At 37.0% G+C, this 13479-nt stretch overlaps 1 protein-coding gene across 5 annotated transcripts in view; it reads right to left on the bottom strand.

The window, feature by feature from the left end:
• The window catches only part of LOC135218486 (uncharacterized), an 81365-nt gene that overhangs the window by 57552 nt on the left and 10334 nt on the right, over window positions 1–13479 (bottom strand). For all 5 annotated transcript variants that reach the window (XM_064254828.1, XM_064254827.1, XM_064254829.1 and 2 more), the window contains exons 2-10: window positions 11439–11637; window positions 8683–8827; window positions 4770–4886; window positions 4124–4218; window positions 3526–3636; window positions 3145–3209; window positions 2962–3029; window positions 2344–2479; window positions 1752–1879 (exon numbers count right to left, since the gene is read on the bottom strand). In XM_064254828.1, coding sequence (XP_064110898.1) covers window positions 1752–1879; window positions 2344–2479; window positions 2962–3029; window positions 3145–3209; window positions 3526–3636; window positions 4124–4218; window positions 4770–4886; window positions 8683–8827; window positions 11439–11637 — 1064 coding nt within the window. The remainder of the gene's footprint in view (window positions 1–1751; window positions 1880–2343; window positions 2480–2961; window positions 3030–3144; window positions 3210–3525; window positions 3637–4123; window positions 4219–4769; window positions 4887–8682; window positions 8828–11438; window positions 11638–13479) is intronic.

Raw genomic sequence — 13479 nt, 5'->3', positions numbered from 1 at the left:
CTCCTTACTGCGCGAAGCAGTTGGCAATGAAGCCTGTCCAACAGGGGCAACGTCCTCATCAACAGAAGCGTCAAGATCGGAATACCGAGCGTCACGCAGAGAAGAGAGGGGAGCGTCTAAAGAAGCAGGAAAGCAATCCTTGCCCCAAAAGCGATTACGTTGCTCTCTCTCCAAGGGAGAACGTGCCAGAATACGTTTACCGTTACCTCTAGAAGAACACTGGGGAGTAGAACGAAGTCTAGAGGGCGACAACACAGGAGAAGGAGAAGAACGAGGGGAAGGCGAGGGAGACTGTCTGGTCCTCTTAATCGGCAGTCTGTCATCCATCCTACGTCATAGTACTGCCTCCTTCTGCTCAAGCAAAGCAGCAAGCTGTTGCTGCATAGCAAGGATAATCTCTGTCTGAGAAGGCTCTCTCCTAGGAGAAGAGCTGCGCCTGTGAGAAAACGAGGGGCAAGGGGACGCCTTCTTCCTTCTCACAGGAACTGCCCTGGATCTAGAGCGACTGGGGCGCTCGAAGGCGTCATCGTCGGAAGACGTCTTAGTCTTCTTCCGTGGCGGAAAAGCGGTGAAGCTCTCCGGCGAAGACCGCAAATCAGACAGAACATGACGTGAAGCGTCCTGCTCTCGTAAGCTCCTCTTCAAAGGCCGCGAATCCGAACGAGATTCCCACCCCTTGCGCAGGGAGGACGCGTCGGAAGACGAAAAACAATCCTTGAGAAGACGTGCACGAGCACGCTCCTTAGCAGCCTGGGAAGCGTCTACAGGAACTGCTGAAGGGACGTCAGATCAGTGGGGGATCCCCGTAACCATCCTTCGGCCTCGACACGCCCTCTCCCTGAGTCCTGGGAGTCCGGCAGAGGTCCCAGCCTAGAGGCACTATAGGGTTGATCTGACGCCCCCTCCACTTCACTAGGGGTACTATCACTGCACTTCACTTCACTTTGCCTATTTTCTAAGGCAAGCACTTTGGATTCGAGATTCCGTAACGAATCCAAAATAATAGAAAGGGCATTACCCTCCGCAGACACCACCTGAGGGCCCGAAGGCAACACTACGGGGTTAGGAGTTGCAAACTCTACAGGAGGGTTAGAAGGAGAAACATTACTGCCCTGTCTGCTGTCTGACTTGCTCCTGGAGGAAGACCTCCTGATCCTATCACGCTCCAACTTTCGAACGTAGGATTCATACGCCTTCCATTGGGAATCAGTCAAACTTTCACACTCTTTGCAGCGATAATCATATGCACACATTTGTCCCCTGCAACTCTTACATACTGTGTGAGGGTCCTCCGAAGCCTTCAGTAGCCTCACCTTACATTCATCCTACTACACACCCTGGCACTAGCCGAACTAGACCCAGACATCTTATTAAAGGAAAAAACCAAGCCAAACTCCAAATCAATCCACAATCAACGTGTGCCTAGCTACTGATCCAAAGTCAAAAAACCAAAACAATAGGATACTCAAATAGCCAAGTAGTTTTCCAAAATCCTGAGACGGAGGTATTGCAAACAGGTGTTTACAATACCGGTGACAGAGAAAATCTGATAGAAAATGGGAATGGTTCCTGATACCCGCCTCCCAGCGGCGGGAATGGGTACTAACCACCTAACTCCCACTACGTGTGACGTAAGTTCTTAGAAATTCTGTCGGACTTCAGAGAATACAGCTATACATATATATATCTGCCAGGTAAGTTTCATGAACAAACTGTATTTTCAGTACTGCATAAGAAGGTAAGCTACTTACCTCGACTCATCTGTAACATCTTTGACAAGTATGAGATGTGAATCTTTGTACCACCTGAACTGTAAGGGAGGGGTACCGATCACAGAGCACTGCAGAGTAAGACTGGAGTCTGTGGCATCAGCCGTGAGCTAATCAAAATGATTGGAACATGCAATAAGTTCTTTTTATTAAAAAAAGTTAGAGAAAACTTATTTCTACAAACGCAGTTCTCAAGAACAATGCAGAACAATCTGGCAAGATGGGTTTCCCCAGTGAAAAATATTACTGCAGCTGAAATATATCAAAAATTATTATTTTTACTTTTTATTCCTTAAAACTTGTACTGGCACTATCGTACAATGCTAGAAAAAATGTACCCGATAATTGCATCTAGAAACACTGATTGCAAATTTTAGCCATACATCCACTGTTACATATACTATTCAAATATATAACAAACTTCCTCTCTAAGGATAGGGAAAAACACTTTAAAGCAAATTCCTTCATAACACTGACATCCGACACTACCATCTTTTTTTTTTTTTTTTTTTATCCAAAGACATAGCAAACAATATGGGCAGTACAACAACCAGGATGTTTATGTGGAACTAACCTTGACATCTTGGAAGCGCATTTGTTTATCCAAAGTGACTGAGGTATTGAAAATAGCATCCCATTCATCCTTTGGGGGCAATTTTGACAGCTGTTGGTCCTCCACAGTGAAGTGTGCTTTTGCTTCTTCCCTAGAACTTTGAACAGGATACTCAATTATGATTAAAATTTAAACACAAATAAAAAATTTATAGTGCAATGCAGTTCTCCAAACCAAAAAAAAGTGTTGATGAGAAAAATTCCTGCAATCAAAAACATCCATCCCCAATGTAATTCTAAACCCAGTCATTTCTCATTTCCCCTTTAAGATTTTAAGCTTCACCAAAACACATATCCAAAAAGATAAGAAGAAATCAAGCAGATACAAGAGGTCACTGTTATAATTAAAAATGCATCAATTTTGATGGGTGTAAGTGGGTGTAACTAGCAGATTCTGCATACCTGTATTTTAGGATGCTTATTCACAAGTACTTCTCAATAAATAATTTTTTCTTTAAGTACGTAATTAATTAATAAGTAACTAATCATAGTAACTTAATCTAAATGTAAAGAAAAAAGTAACATTCCCTACACAAACAGATAAACAGAAATGAAAATCAATATAAAATATGAATCTTACCAGTTGAAGTTGGGTGATATGACAACACGACTTTCTGGCAATCCATGTTTTGTCAGTACATTGTGAATCTGTAAGATTGTTATCATTCATTAAGTGTGTAATACCTTATATTCTTTTATACCCAGTGTCGCATTCACCTGCAAGATCTGACCACATTACAGAGGCTAAGAGACATTTTACTACCTGGGTCTTGATAGAAGAAGAGTTATATTGGCCCTCAAACTTTAGCGTAACATCCCAAAGAAGTTCTGAAAAGGATAATATGATTGAATGTTCGAAAAACATGTCAGCCATAAATGCTTTTAACACAAATGCTGTTAACACATATTGTTAGAGAGTTATCCTAAAGAAAAGTGTGCTGTGACAGTGTATTATTTGTTTGCTGCTACAATCCATCTGTATTTCCTTGCCTCTCTTAAAATCTTTTAAAAAATTTAAATCTTTAAACTTGTGCAACGCCTTGTGGCATTTTCAACCTCTTGTTACCAGTAAATGAACTCCAAAGTGTGAAAGCAAAAGCTCAGTTTCATCCTGAAACGGGAACACAGTAAACAACCTTCTTACTTGAGGCATCGCAACGAGTTCCATTCTTCGTGAATCCGAGATCACAGGTACAAAATGGAGAGCCGTTCCACATATGGCAGTTATGCTGGCAATTCAGTCGACGACCACAGTCTGAAAAGAAGGTGAATCTGAATGATTAAACTAGAATAAGGATGGAAACAGGTTTTCACTGAAAAATCAAATAAACATTGATTATTTACCCCTCACTGACAGAATTTAAAGTTCAAACGCTCTCTGCAAAAATATAGAAATAAGATGGGACAAAAGTTACAAGGACAAATTAGGGTCCGACTTTACATCAAAGATGATGACATGTTTTATTTGGTTATAGCTGTGATGTATATGCGTGCAATCTGGCATATTTTGACCTCTTAACAACAAACTTAAAAAACTGGCGAGGCTTCTGTTTTTACTTTCATTTTAACACACAGGAAAGCAATTATTAATCAGCTCGCTCTTTCCCACCAAGAGCATTTTGGAAAATGAAAGAGAACATTATCTGACCAATTACCAGAACTGGGTACGTAAACCTTGTTGCTTATTCTAATTGGAATAATTAATATTCACTGGCAAACATACAATTTTTTCTTTTACTTACCCTTTCCCTTTGAAACTAAAGCTTCCTTCCTGTTTTGACATAACGACCCAACGTAATCGGGGTCGCAGATACACACAACTTGGCCTGCTTGGTACCTGGAAAAGGGGACTCGATCGTTCTTCATAAAGAATTAGCGTCACTCCTTCATGCTTTGCAAGGCTACGCCATAAAGGGCCATCCCTGCTTTTCATTAGTTCTGAAGCGTCGTTTAGTCAAATATTCATTGGAAACTACGCTGAAACAAACGAAGACTGCAAGTTTCATCTTAATTTACATTTAATAATGCTTGACTGGAAAAGCGGTAAAGTTTTCCATTGACATTGTTCAATATCCCATTACTTCTAAGAAGCACTAACAACTGGTTCTTAAATTTTTATAAAGTAAATCTAATTATCTATTAAGTACTGTATGATATCTAGCAAAGTCTTGAAATTAAGGACGACGCAATGTTGATAAAATTATATGAATGAAATAAGTTTTTTATAATGCGTTTTCACAGCAGTCAGAAAACATCAGTGAAGTGAAATCAGTTGCCCTGTCTTATGAATTCCATAATATGACAACCTTTCATTATGTATCCACAGGTTCTAATGCATATACAAGCTAAGGATGAATGATCCATTGGAGAAACACAACAACAACTCGCCTGCAATATCCATGATTTGAACAAAGCTCTGCCTCTGACTCCCTGGAACAGGCTCCCCCCCACTGACAACGATCTCCTGACGTGTTGCCTCGACATTCGCATCCGAGGCTAAATTTCCTGGAACCAGGGGAGAAAACAAGACAGGATATTAAAAACTAAAATATTAACGAGGCTGTATTTCATGGAATCTGGGAGAAAACAAGATAGCTTTTTAAAAGAAATTATTACCGAGGTTACATACATTTCCTGGAATCGGGAAGGGAACAAGACAGCCTTTTAAAAAAGAATATTACTGAGGTTACATTTCCTGGAACCAGGGGAGAACGAACACAAGACAGGATCTTAAAAACAAAAACATTAACGAGACTAAATTTCCTGGAATCAGGAAGGGAACAAGACAGCCTTTTAAAAATATAAATATGACCGAGGTTACATTTCCTGGAATCAGGGAGGAAAACGAGACATTATTTTATAAGCAAATCATCATCAATGTTGTTTTAAATTATTTTCATTCTGATGACCGAGTTACTCATCCACTCTCACTAAGATACCTCGGAGATGAAAACAATTAGGTGGGTGCAAAACGTATATGGATAAATGTCCTCCTTGCAAACCGAATAATCTAAAATATCCTCATCCTAAAAGGCCCTTTCCATGAATGTTTCAATGCCCTTCAGTATTATGTTCATTTTTAATGAAAATGTAATAAAACACGAAAGATAATTAAGGTGGGTAGTACCATTCAACACACAAAAATGTAAATCACTAATTGCATAGACAACCCTCAAATTATTTAATTTTTCACTAACGACAGAAATGTTCCAGTCAATGGCGACAACTTTAATCAAATAATCACGCTGAAAGTCACTAACAAACACCTGATAAATTCACCTGCAACATTCAACATTTACTGGTTTATCTAATACACACACGAGGACGAGGATCGCGTGGAAAAAGAAAGTAATTATTAACAAAAAAATATTGCACGAACTCGAACGAGTCTTGTATACACAACACACTCGGATGCTGACGCGGTGCCAAGCTCACTGTTTACGCCACTCCATACCTACTGGCCAAGCAGAACATTTCCTGTGCTTGAATCAATGCACGACAATCTTGTGCCTGTATAGCAATAGTATAGGAATGTGCATGCCCACGCCTCATTATCATTCACACGATACCTTCCCATACGCAAATGTGAGAACGGGGAGGGCAAACGCTTGGCTTTTACTAGTTGGAATCACATAATTGATGGATAAGAGTCGTCGCTGAGACGGGAATCGTCTAAACTCCTCTTGTTTCATCTTGAACTGTTTAAATGTCGTAAGACGACGTGTGGGTCTTACAAGAAATTATGCCAAAAAAAAAATATGAATACACAGACTACTCACATTCATTAAATTTCAATACAATATTTTTCAACGACAAATTGCAAGAAATTATGCAAAAAAAAAATTAAAATATGACTATACAGACGACTCAGATTCATCAAATTTCATTACAATTTTATTCAACGACAAAAAATGGGGGAAGGGGGAAACTATGACAGAGAGAAAGTGATATAAAATGGCATGATGAATTTATCAAGGCTTGGATGAAATGTTTCATTTACACTATTCATGCATGCATATGGTTTGGTAATCATGGGCAGTTGTATTAGTTGTATTACTTCATGTCTGTATGCATACTGTATATGTAAGTATGTATGTATGTACGTATGTATAATCCAATTTCTCTCACCATTCAGCCGTTTCCCTTAATATGGGGAGGTTTCAGAGGAAAATGCGAGTTACTAACACAATCACACTTTAACTATTGAATCATGGATGAAGCTAAAGAGCAGAAAACTTACAAAAACTTGAAACGCTACATACACCTACAAAAAAAAAGGCTCACCAGCAGCATAGACAACGTCCTTACACAATGCATTATTCACCTTTCTCGTACACACACACTCACTTCCGGACGAGGGCTTCCAGTTCTTCTGATGCTTTTAGTTAATTAGTGAGACTCATTGTAAGTCCCACAAAAACTTTAAATTACTTGAACGGACGATTCACAAAAGAAACTTTTACAACTCAAGATATCTGTCAGAGAGTTAATGACTTTTACCAAACCTGTACCTTATACACATGAATAGGGTTCATCTTATGAATAATAATAATAATAATAATAATAATAATAATAATAATAATAATAATAATAATAATAATCATTATTATTATTATTATTCATAAGATGAACCCTATTCATGTGTATAAGGCATAAGTTTGGTAAATGTCATTAATTCTCTGACAGATATCATGAGTTGTAATAATAATAATAATAATAATAATAACTAATAATATAATAATAATAATAATAATAATAATAATAATTATAATAATAATTATTATTATTATTATTATTATTATTATTAATTATCATCATTATTATAGTTAAACCATCAAAGGGTTAACATAATTTAAATGTGAATTTAACCTACCTCAAAAATAAGTCTTATATGTAATGAAATTTAAAGATGTAAAGTTTTATCTGCCGAAAGAATTTTTCTTTTATCTTCGATACTTTTGGAGATATTCGCATTTGAATAGTGTTAGGTCCGGGTCGCCAGAAATGATCCCATTTCCATAAGACTTCGCATCGCTCGTAATTATTGAGAGAGAGAGAGAGAGAGAGAGAGAGAGAGAGAGAGAGAGAGAGAGAGAGAGAGAGAGAGAGATTCACACAAATTAATTTCTTGCATTCAAGTACAATCAACGCAATGTGTCTCTGAAAGTCTGATGCGGTCGAAGTTACCATTTGAATGTAAATGGCTTTTTGTAAAAGTCATTAGCAATAGAAAGCCACAACTTTTCGTATAATCTCCACTGGAAGAATCCCCACGGAGCGAAATATCCATAAATAGCGATCTATAACAATAGGGGCCGACAACAAAATCAACACCAGTACCTCTCTCGGCTGTCACCGACATCCATTGTGTATTTTGAGAGAGAGAGAGAGAGAGAGAGAGAGAGAGAGAGAGAGAGAGAGAGAGAGAGAATACATCTTAGTTGAAACTCCAACATCCTTTATGTATTGAGAGAGAGAGAGAGAGAGAGAGAGAGGAGAGAGAGAGAGAGAGAGAGAGAGAGAGAGAGAGTTCAAGGAGTTACAAGGATTAGGACGTCTCAAAAATTTGTTAGTCCATCCGAGGAGAGAGAGAGAGAGAGAGAGAGAGAGAGAGAGAGAGAGAGAGAGAGAGAGAGAGAGAATGTACCTCTTGGTTGAAACTCCAACATCCTTCAGAGCTGAGTACCATGTGAGCAGCCCTGAGCTGCGATCATCACAAACAACTTGACCCCGTAGTGACCCCGTCAAGCAGAGAGAGAGAGAGAGAGAGACTGTTTTTTTATAGATCGAACTTCTATAACAAGAAGTAAGTAGGTGAAGATTTAACATGACAATAAACGCAGAACCACATTTTAACAAGAACCAACCTCCCAAATTAACTTCAAAAACGGAAATCGATTAAATGCGTTTTATTGGATGACCTTGAGTGGGCAGGAGAAATCTGAAACATGGTGGAATTGAGGTCTTTTAAATCCTCAACTTTTTTTTTCATTAATAAAGAAAAATCTATGCAATAAATCACTTTATAAATCTGATTTCCACTCCGTCAGCATGTCTTCAAAATCTTAGAATGAAAAAATAGAGACTTACTGTTTATTTCAAAATGGAAATCTCTTTAAAAAAAAAATCTACATTCTGGTCACGAAATATTTATTACGTCCTGATTTTCAAACTGCTTTTGAACCAGCTACGCGATTCTGTGTAACTGACGCTACAGTTTTCGTTATTCCTGAAGCTAACTGAAGTTTTGGTCGTTTGCTGATCAATTAAAGTTGATAGTAAAACATTCAAGCCAGCTTACCCTTGTTCATCTTCATACACAGTAGGTACACCGTTAAGATTACAATACAGGAGGTAATTTTCTTGAATTCCGAATATGTCTTCAACTGGGCCCTGTGGTCCGTAGTAGTAAGTGATGTTGAAGAGAGGACGATCGTCCAGTAGGTCTGTGGGAATGAAAACAAGATGATTTCATAAGAGAATAGACTAAGATAACCACCTCTGCACTCACAGACAAGAATTCCAACACAATATCAAGTTATATAGCAACGTTCACGACAACGCACTGCTAGTTAGTTCCTGACGCAAGTTCATCTTGAAATGAATTCGCTTCATTTCTGCTAACTCACAGACCCACTTCCCCTTTCAGTAAACCACAACTCATTCAAGAGTTAAGGTAGTAAACAGATTACGAGAACCCTTATACATGATTACATACGCAAATACACTGTAAGAATGTAGTCTTGATTCTACAGAATTACTTTCCTGAACCAAAATTAGTAACACTGTGAATCCCTTTCTATATCAGGCAAACTAAGTGATATGTGTAGAAATCTAAAGAACTTACTAAGACCGCTTGTTTATGCTTGCGTTAAACCTTTTCATGTAAGGATCTAAGCAACATGAACGAAAGAAATGCTAGCGTGCAGGTACAGGCCTATTACAGTTCAAAAACACTGTTCCAGAAATAACATTCCTACTAACTTCAACGTATTTTGGTACAGCGATAACAAGCACAAATACACTGGCTATAACAGACCAATCAACAGAAACAGTTACCACAGATTCCAACTAGAACCTGAATGAGGTGTTTATTCGGATTTCTGCGTTGATCGGATGAATCACTTCACTGAGCTGAGTGTACGCGACTTACATGTGCGAATGACGACCAATTGGCCGCCATCTTACCGCGGGCAAATTCGTATTCTCAGTTGAGAACTGCGGAACCAACTGACAACATTGAAATGTCTTGACCACAGGTGTACACGTCGAAGAAGGGAGGTTTCCCAGAGGAAACCTCATAAAGTTTAATCACACGCATGCTGGACGTCTTAATTATTCAAATTATTTATCAGTGGTATTCACATTTTAGTTGTGGCCTATGAAGAGCTTTAATATAAAGTCAAGGATCGTTTAATGTGGACTGATTTCTTTTATGAGATGTGAATCCCATGGTTTTTAATTATGACAAATGACTACTAATGGTGAATAAATTTATGCACATAATACATACCCATACATACATACATACAAACATGAAAATATATACATAAAGCATGAATGAAAAGACACGAAAACATGTTATAAAATATATATATATACTATATATAGTATATATATATATATATATATAATATATATAAAACATGTTTTCGTGTCTTTTCATGCGTTATGTATATGTTTTTATGTTTGTATGTATGTATGTATGGGTATGCATTATGTGCATAAATTTATTCACCATTAGTAGTCATTTGTCATAATTAAAAACCATGGGATTCACATCTCATAAAAGAAATCAGTCCTCATTAAACGATCCTTGACTCTATATAATATATATATATATATATATATATATATATATATATATATATATATATATATATACAACATACACTCTGCACCTGTTGTGTTGCCATTAACAAGGGCTAAACTGTATATTTATTTAAGATTGATTTTGAAAATCATAAGAATGTATGTGCATGCCCGGCAACTCACGTGAAAAAAATTCACTTAATGACAAAACAGAGCTAGAAAAACTTATGCCATTTTCCTACAAGGAAAACAAATTTTCCCCATCCTGATAGTTGATGACTTTTGTTATGGCTTTATATTTACTATATAAAAATTTGAAGTCGTCCAACTTATTCCAAGACCTGTGTATGCAGTTAATTCAATTATCTGGAATGAATCAAACATGCATACTTTAAATACAATCGTGTTCACACTTAAATCCACACATGACGTCATCATCCTGCCTCGCTGCTGCAAGTCAGCGTTAAATGTCTCTGAGATGCATCATCCAAATAACTCTCTCTCTCTCTCTCTCTCTCTCTCTCTCTCTCTCTCTCTCTCTCTCTCTCCTCTCCTCTCTCTCTCTCTCTCTCTCTCTCTCTCTCTCTCTCTCTCTCTCTCCCTCTCCTCTCTCAAGTGTGGATGTAGGCAAAGGCATCGAGGTTTAACTTATAAATGATAACAGCAAAAGAAACTCACATAAATAATGCAGGTTTTACCTATATGAGACATTCCTGTCACCACCAGTAACATTTTTCTAATGAACACCACGATGTTCTTTGGGTGGATTGAATTTCAAGCAAATGGCCCCTGGGCTTGTTCCATATGAATAGGGTTCGTCTTCTGAATAATAATAATAATAATAATAATAATAATAATAATAATAATAATAATAATAATAATAATAATAACAGGTAGAACAAATCACAAGAAAAAGCAAGGCATGCTTACATGGTGGTGATCGTGTAATCATAAATTAGGGTAAACAGCCGAGTGGACTAGCTGCGGCCACCTTAACCGTGATCGGGCCCACCTTCAGAAAAAGTACTTTAACACGTCCTGACACCCGAGATATAGGAACCAGTCACGAGTCATAGGTCGTGGGAGCAACACCTCGAGACAAGATACTCGTGACTGGTGCCTATCTCCGGTGCCAGGACGTGTTAAAGTCGTTTTTCTGAAGGTGGGTCCGAACACGGTTAAGGTGGCCGCAGCTAGTCCACTAGGTTGTTTACCCTAATGCCTAAAGGAACGACCCAGACTTACCTGGCAGTGGGTGTAAATACTGTCTCCTGGGCGGTATGGTGATGTTGAGATATCTAGACATGTCCAGAGAGGAGACGCCGAAGGAAACTACAATGTGGCAGCTGATGTCGTAGTAGTTGCATCTAGACAAGACGTCCTGCTCCGAGTATCCCCCAGGGTGTTCCATGATGTCCAGTAGGTCTTCGGTACAGATGCTCACCTGGCAGGAGAGAGGAAACGAAACTTAATAGCAGTCGATCTCACGTTGAGGAATCATCCTTGATAAACAGACATAAGCAGTGCGTTACATAAAAGGATATCTGTGCTTTTAAACTGCTTTTACATAAACAGTCTGCTAGACAAGGCAGTTGCTTGAGCAACTTTGTTAGGCGTGACGTCATTATCGATAACTTTCGACTCAAGGCAGTTCCCTTTTACATTCTCGGGAAATTTACACATGCTAAAATCGTCCCTTATTTACTCCTGACACGTGAAATCAATTTACAAAGTACTCAGTGTCCACTAAGACTGTAATGATTTGGAAAATTAGATTAGTATTAATTCTTGCTTTATTTTCTACGTAACAACATAGTAAGTCATATTTCCTGTAGTAAATTTGAAACCACAACGGACTGAACCACTTAGATTTAATTATCACGAATTCATGTAATAGTAACTGTAATAATTGGGCGTATTACGTTCCTGACCTGACCTTAAACCTTACAGGCCTTACAGCTCGTTCGGGTTGCCCCAGGTCCCTCAGTGTGAGGCACCTCTAATGTCTACCAGAGAATTGCTAATGCATCTTCCGGTATATTTTGCATCCTCCAACCTTGGAAAAAGGTTCAGGAACAGCTTTGCCCTTAAAAAAAAAAAAAAACTTGTAATAACTGTGATTCCTTACATCCATTCCTCTGAATCTTTTCTTTGTATTTAAAATTCTCTTTCATAAAATAAATGTCTTCAGAAAACCCCTCCAATGGTGGGGTTTGTGCAAAGATGGTAAATGAAGTGAGCAACACGAACAAGGAATTTAAAATGTCTTCTAAGTTGTTAAAACTATTTTAAGTAAATAAAGAGGAAATTTAAAAAGTTTTCTAAGTTGTTAAAACTATTTTAAGTAAATAAAGAGGAAATTTTAAAAGTTTTCCAAGTTGTTAAAACTATTTTAAGTAAATAAAGAGGAAATTAAAAAAGTTTTCTAAGTTGTTAAAACTATTTCAAGTAAATAAAGAGGAAATTTTAAAAGTTTTCTAAGTTGTTAAAACTATTTTAAGTAAATAAAGAGGAAATTCAAAAAGTTTTCCAAGTTGTTAAAACTATTTTAAGTAAATAAAGAGGAAATTTAAAAAGTTTTCCAAGTTGTTAAACTATTTTAGGTAAGTAAAGAGGAAACTTAAAAAGTTTGTCTAAGTTGTTAAAACTATTTCAAGTAAATAAAGTAGAAATTTAAAAAGTTTTCCAAGTTGTTAAAACTATTTTAAGTAAATAAAGAGGAAATGTAAAATGTTTTCTAAGTTGTTAAAACTATTTTAAGTAAATAGAGGAAACTTGAAAAGTTTTCTAAGTTGTTAAAACTATTTTAAGTAAATAAAGAGGAGATTTAAAAAGTTTTCCAAGTTGTTAAAACTATTTTAAGTAAATAAAGAGGAAATTTAAAAAGTTTTCTAAGCTGTTAAAACTATTTCAAGTAAATAAAGATGAAATTTAAAAAGTTTTCTAATTTGTTAAAACTATTCTATGTAAATAAAGAGGAAATTTAAAAAGTTGTCTAAGTTGTTAAAACTATTTCAAGTAAATAAAGAGGAAATTTAAAAAGTTTTCTAAGTTGTTAAAACTATTGGGATCACCTGAAGATTAGCGACCCCTAATACCTCTCCTGAAGAAAATCGACCCCAATATTTTCCTCCTGAAGAAAAGCGACCCCAATATTTTCCACCTGAAGATAACCGACCCCTGCTTGTTGGTGTCTCCAATCTTCAGGTGACCCACTTTAACTCATAATATTATAGAAAAAAGGAGACTAAAATATAGATATATATACATATTTATTAAAAACTAC

This window comes from Macrobrachium nipponense, chromosome 9 (genome assembly GCF_015104395.2).
Source record: "Macrobrachium nipponense isolate FS-2020 chromosome 9, ASM1510439v2, whole genome shotgun sequence".
Classification (NCBI taxonomy): Eukaryota; Metazoa; Arthropoda; class Malacostraca; order Decapoda; family Palaemonidae; genus Macrobrachium; species Macrobrachium nipponense.
The sequence above is the reverse complement of the archived record's forward strand: the minus strand, read 5'-3'. Positions and strand labels throughout refer to the sequence as shown.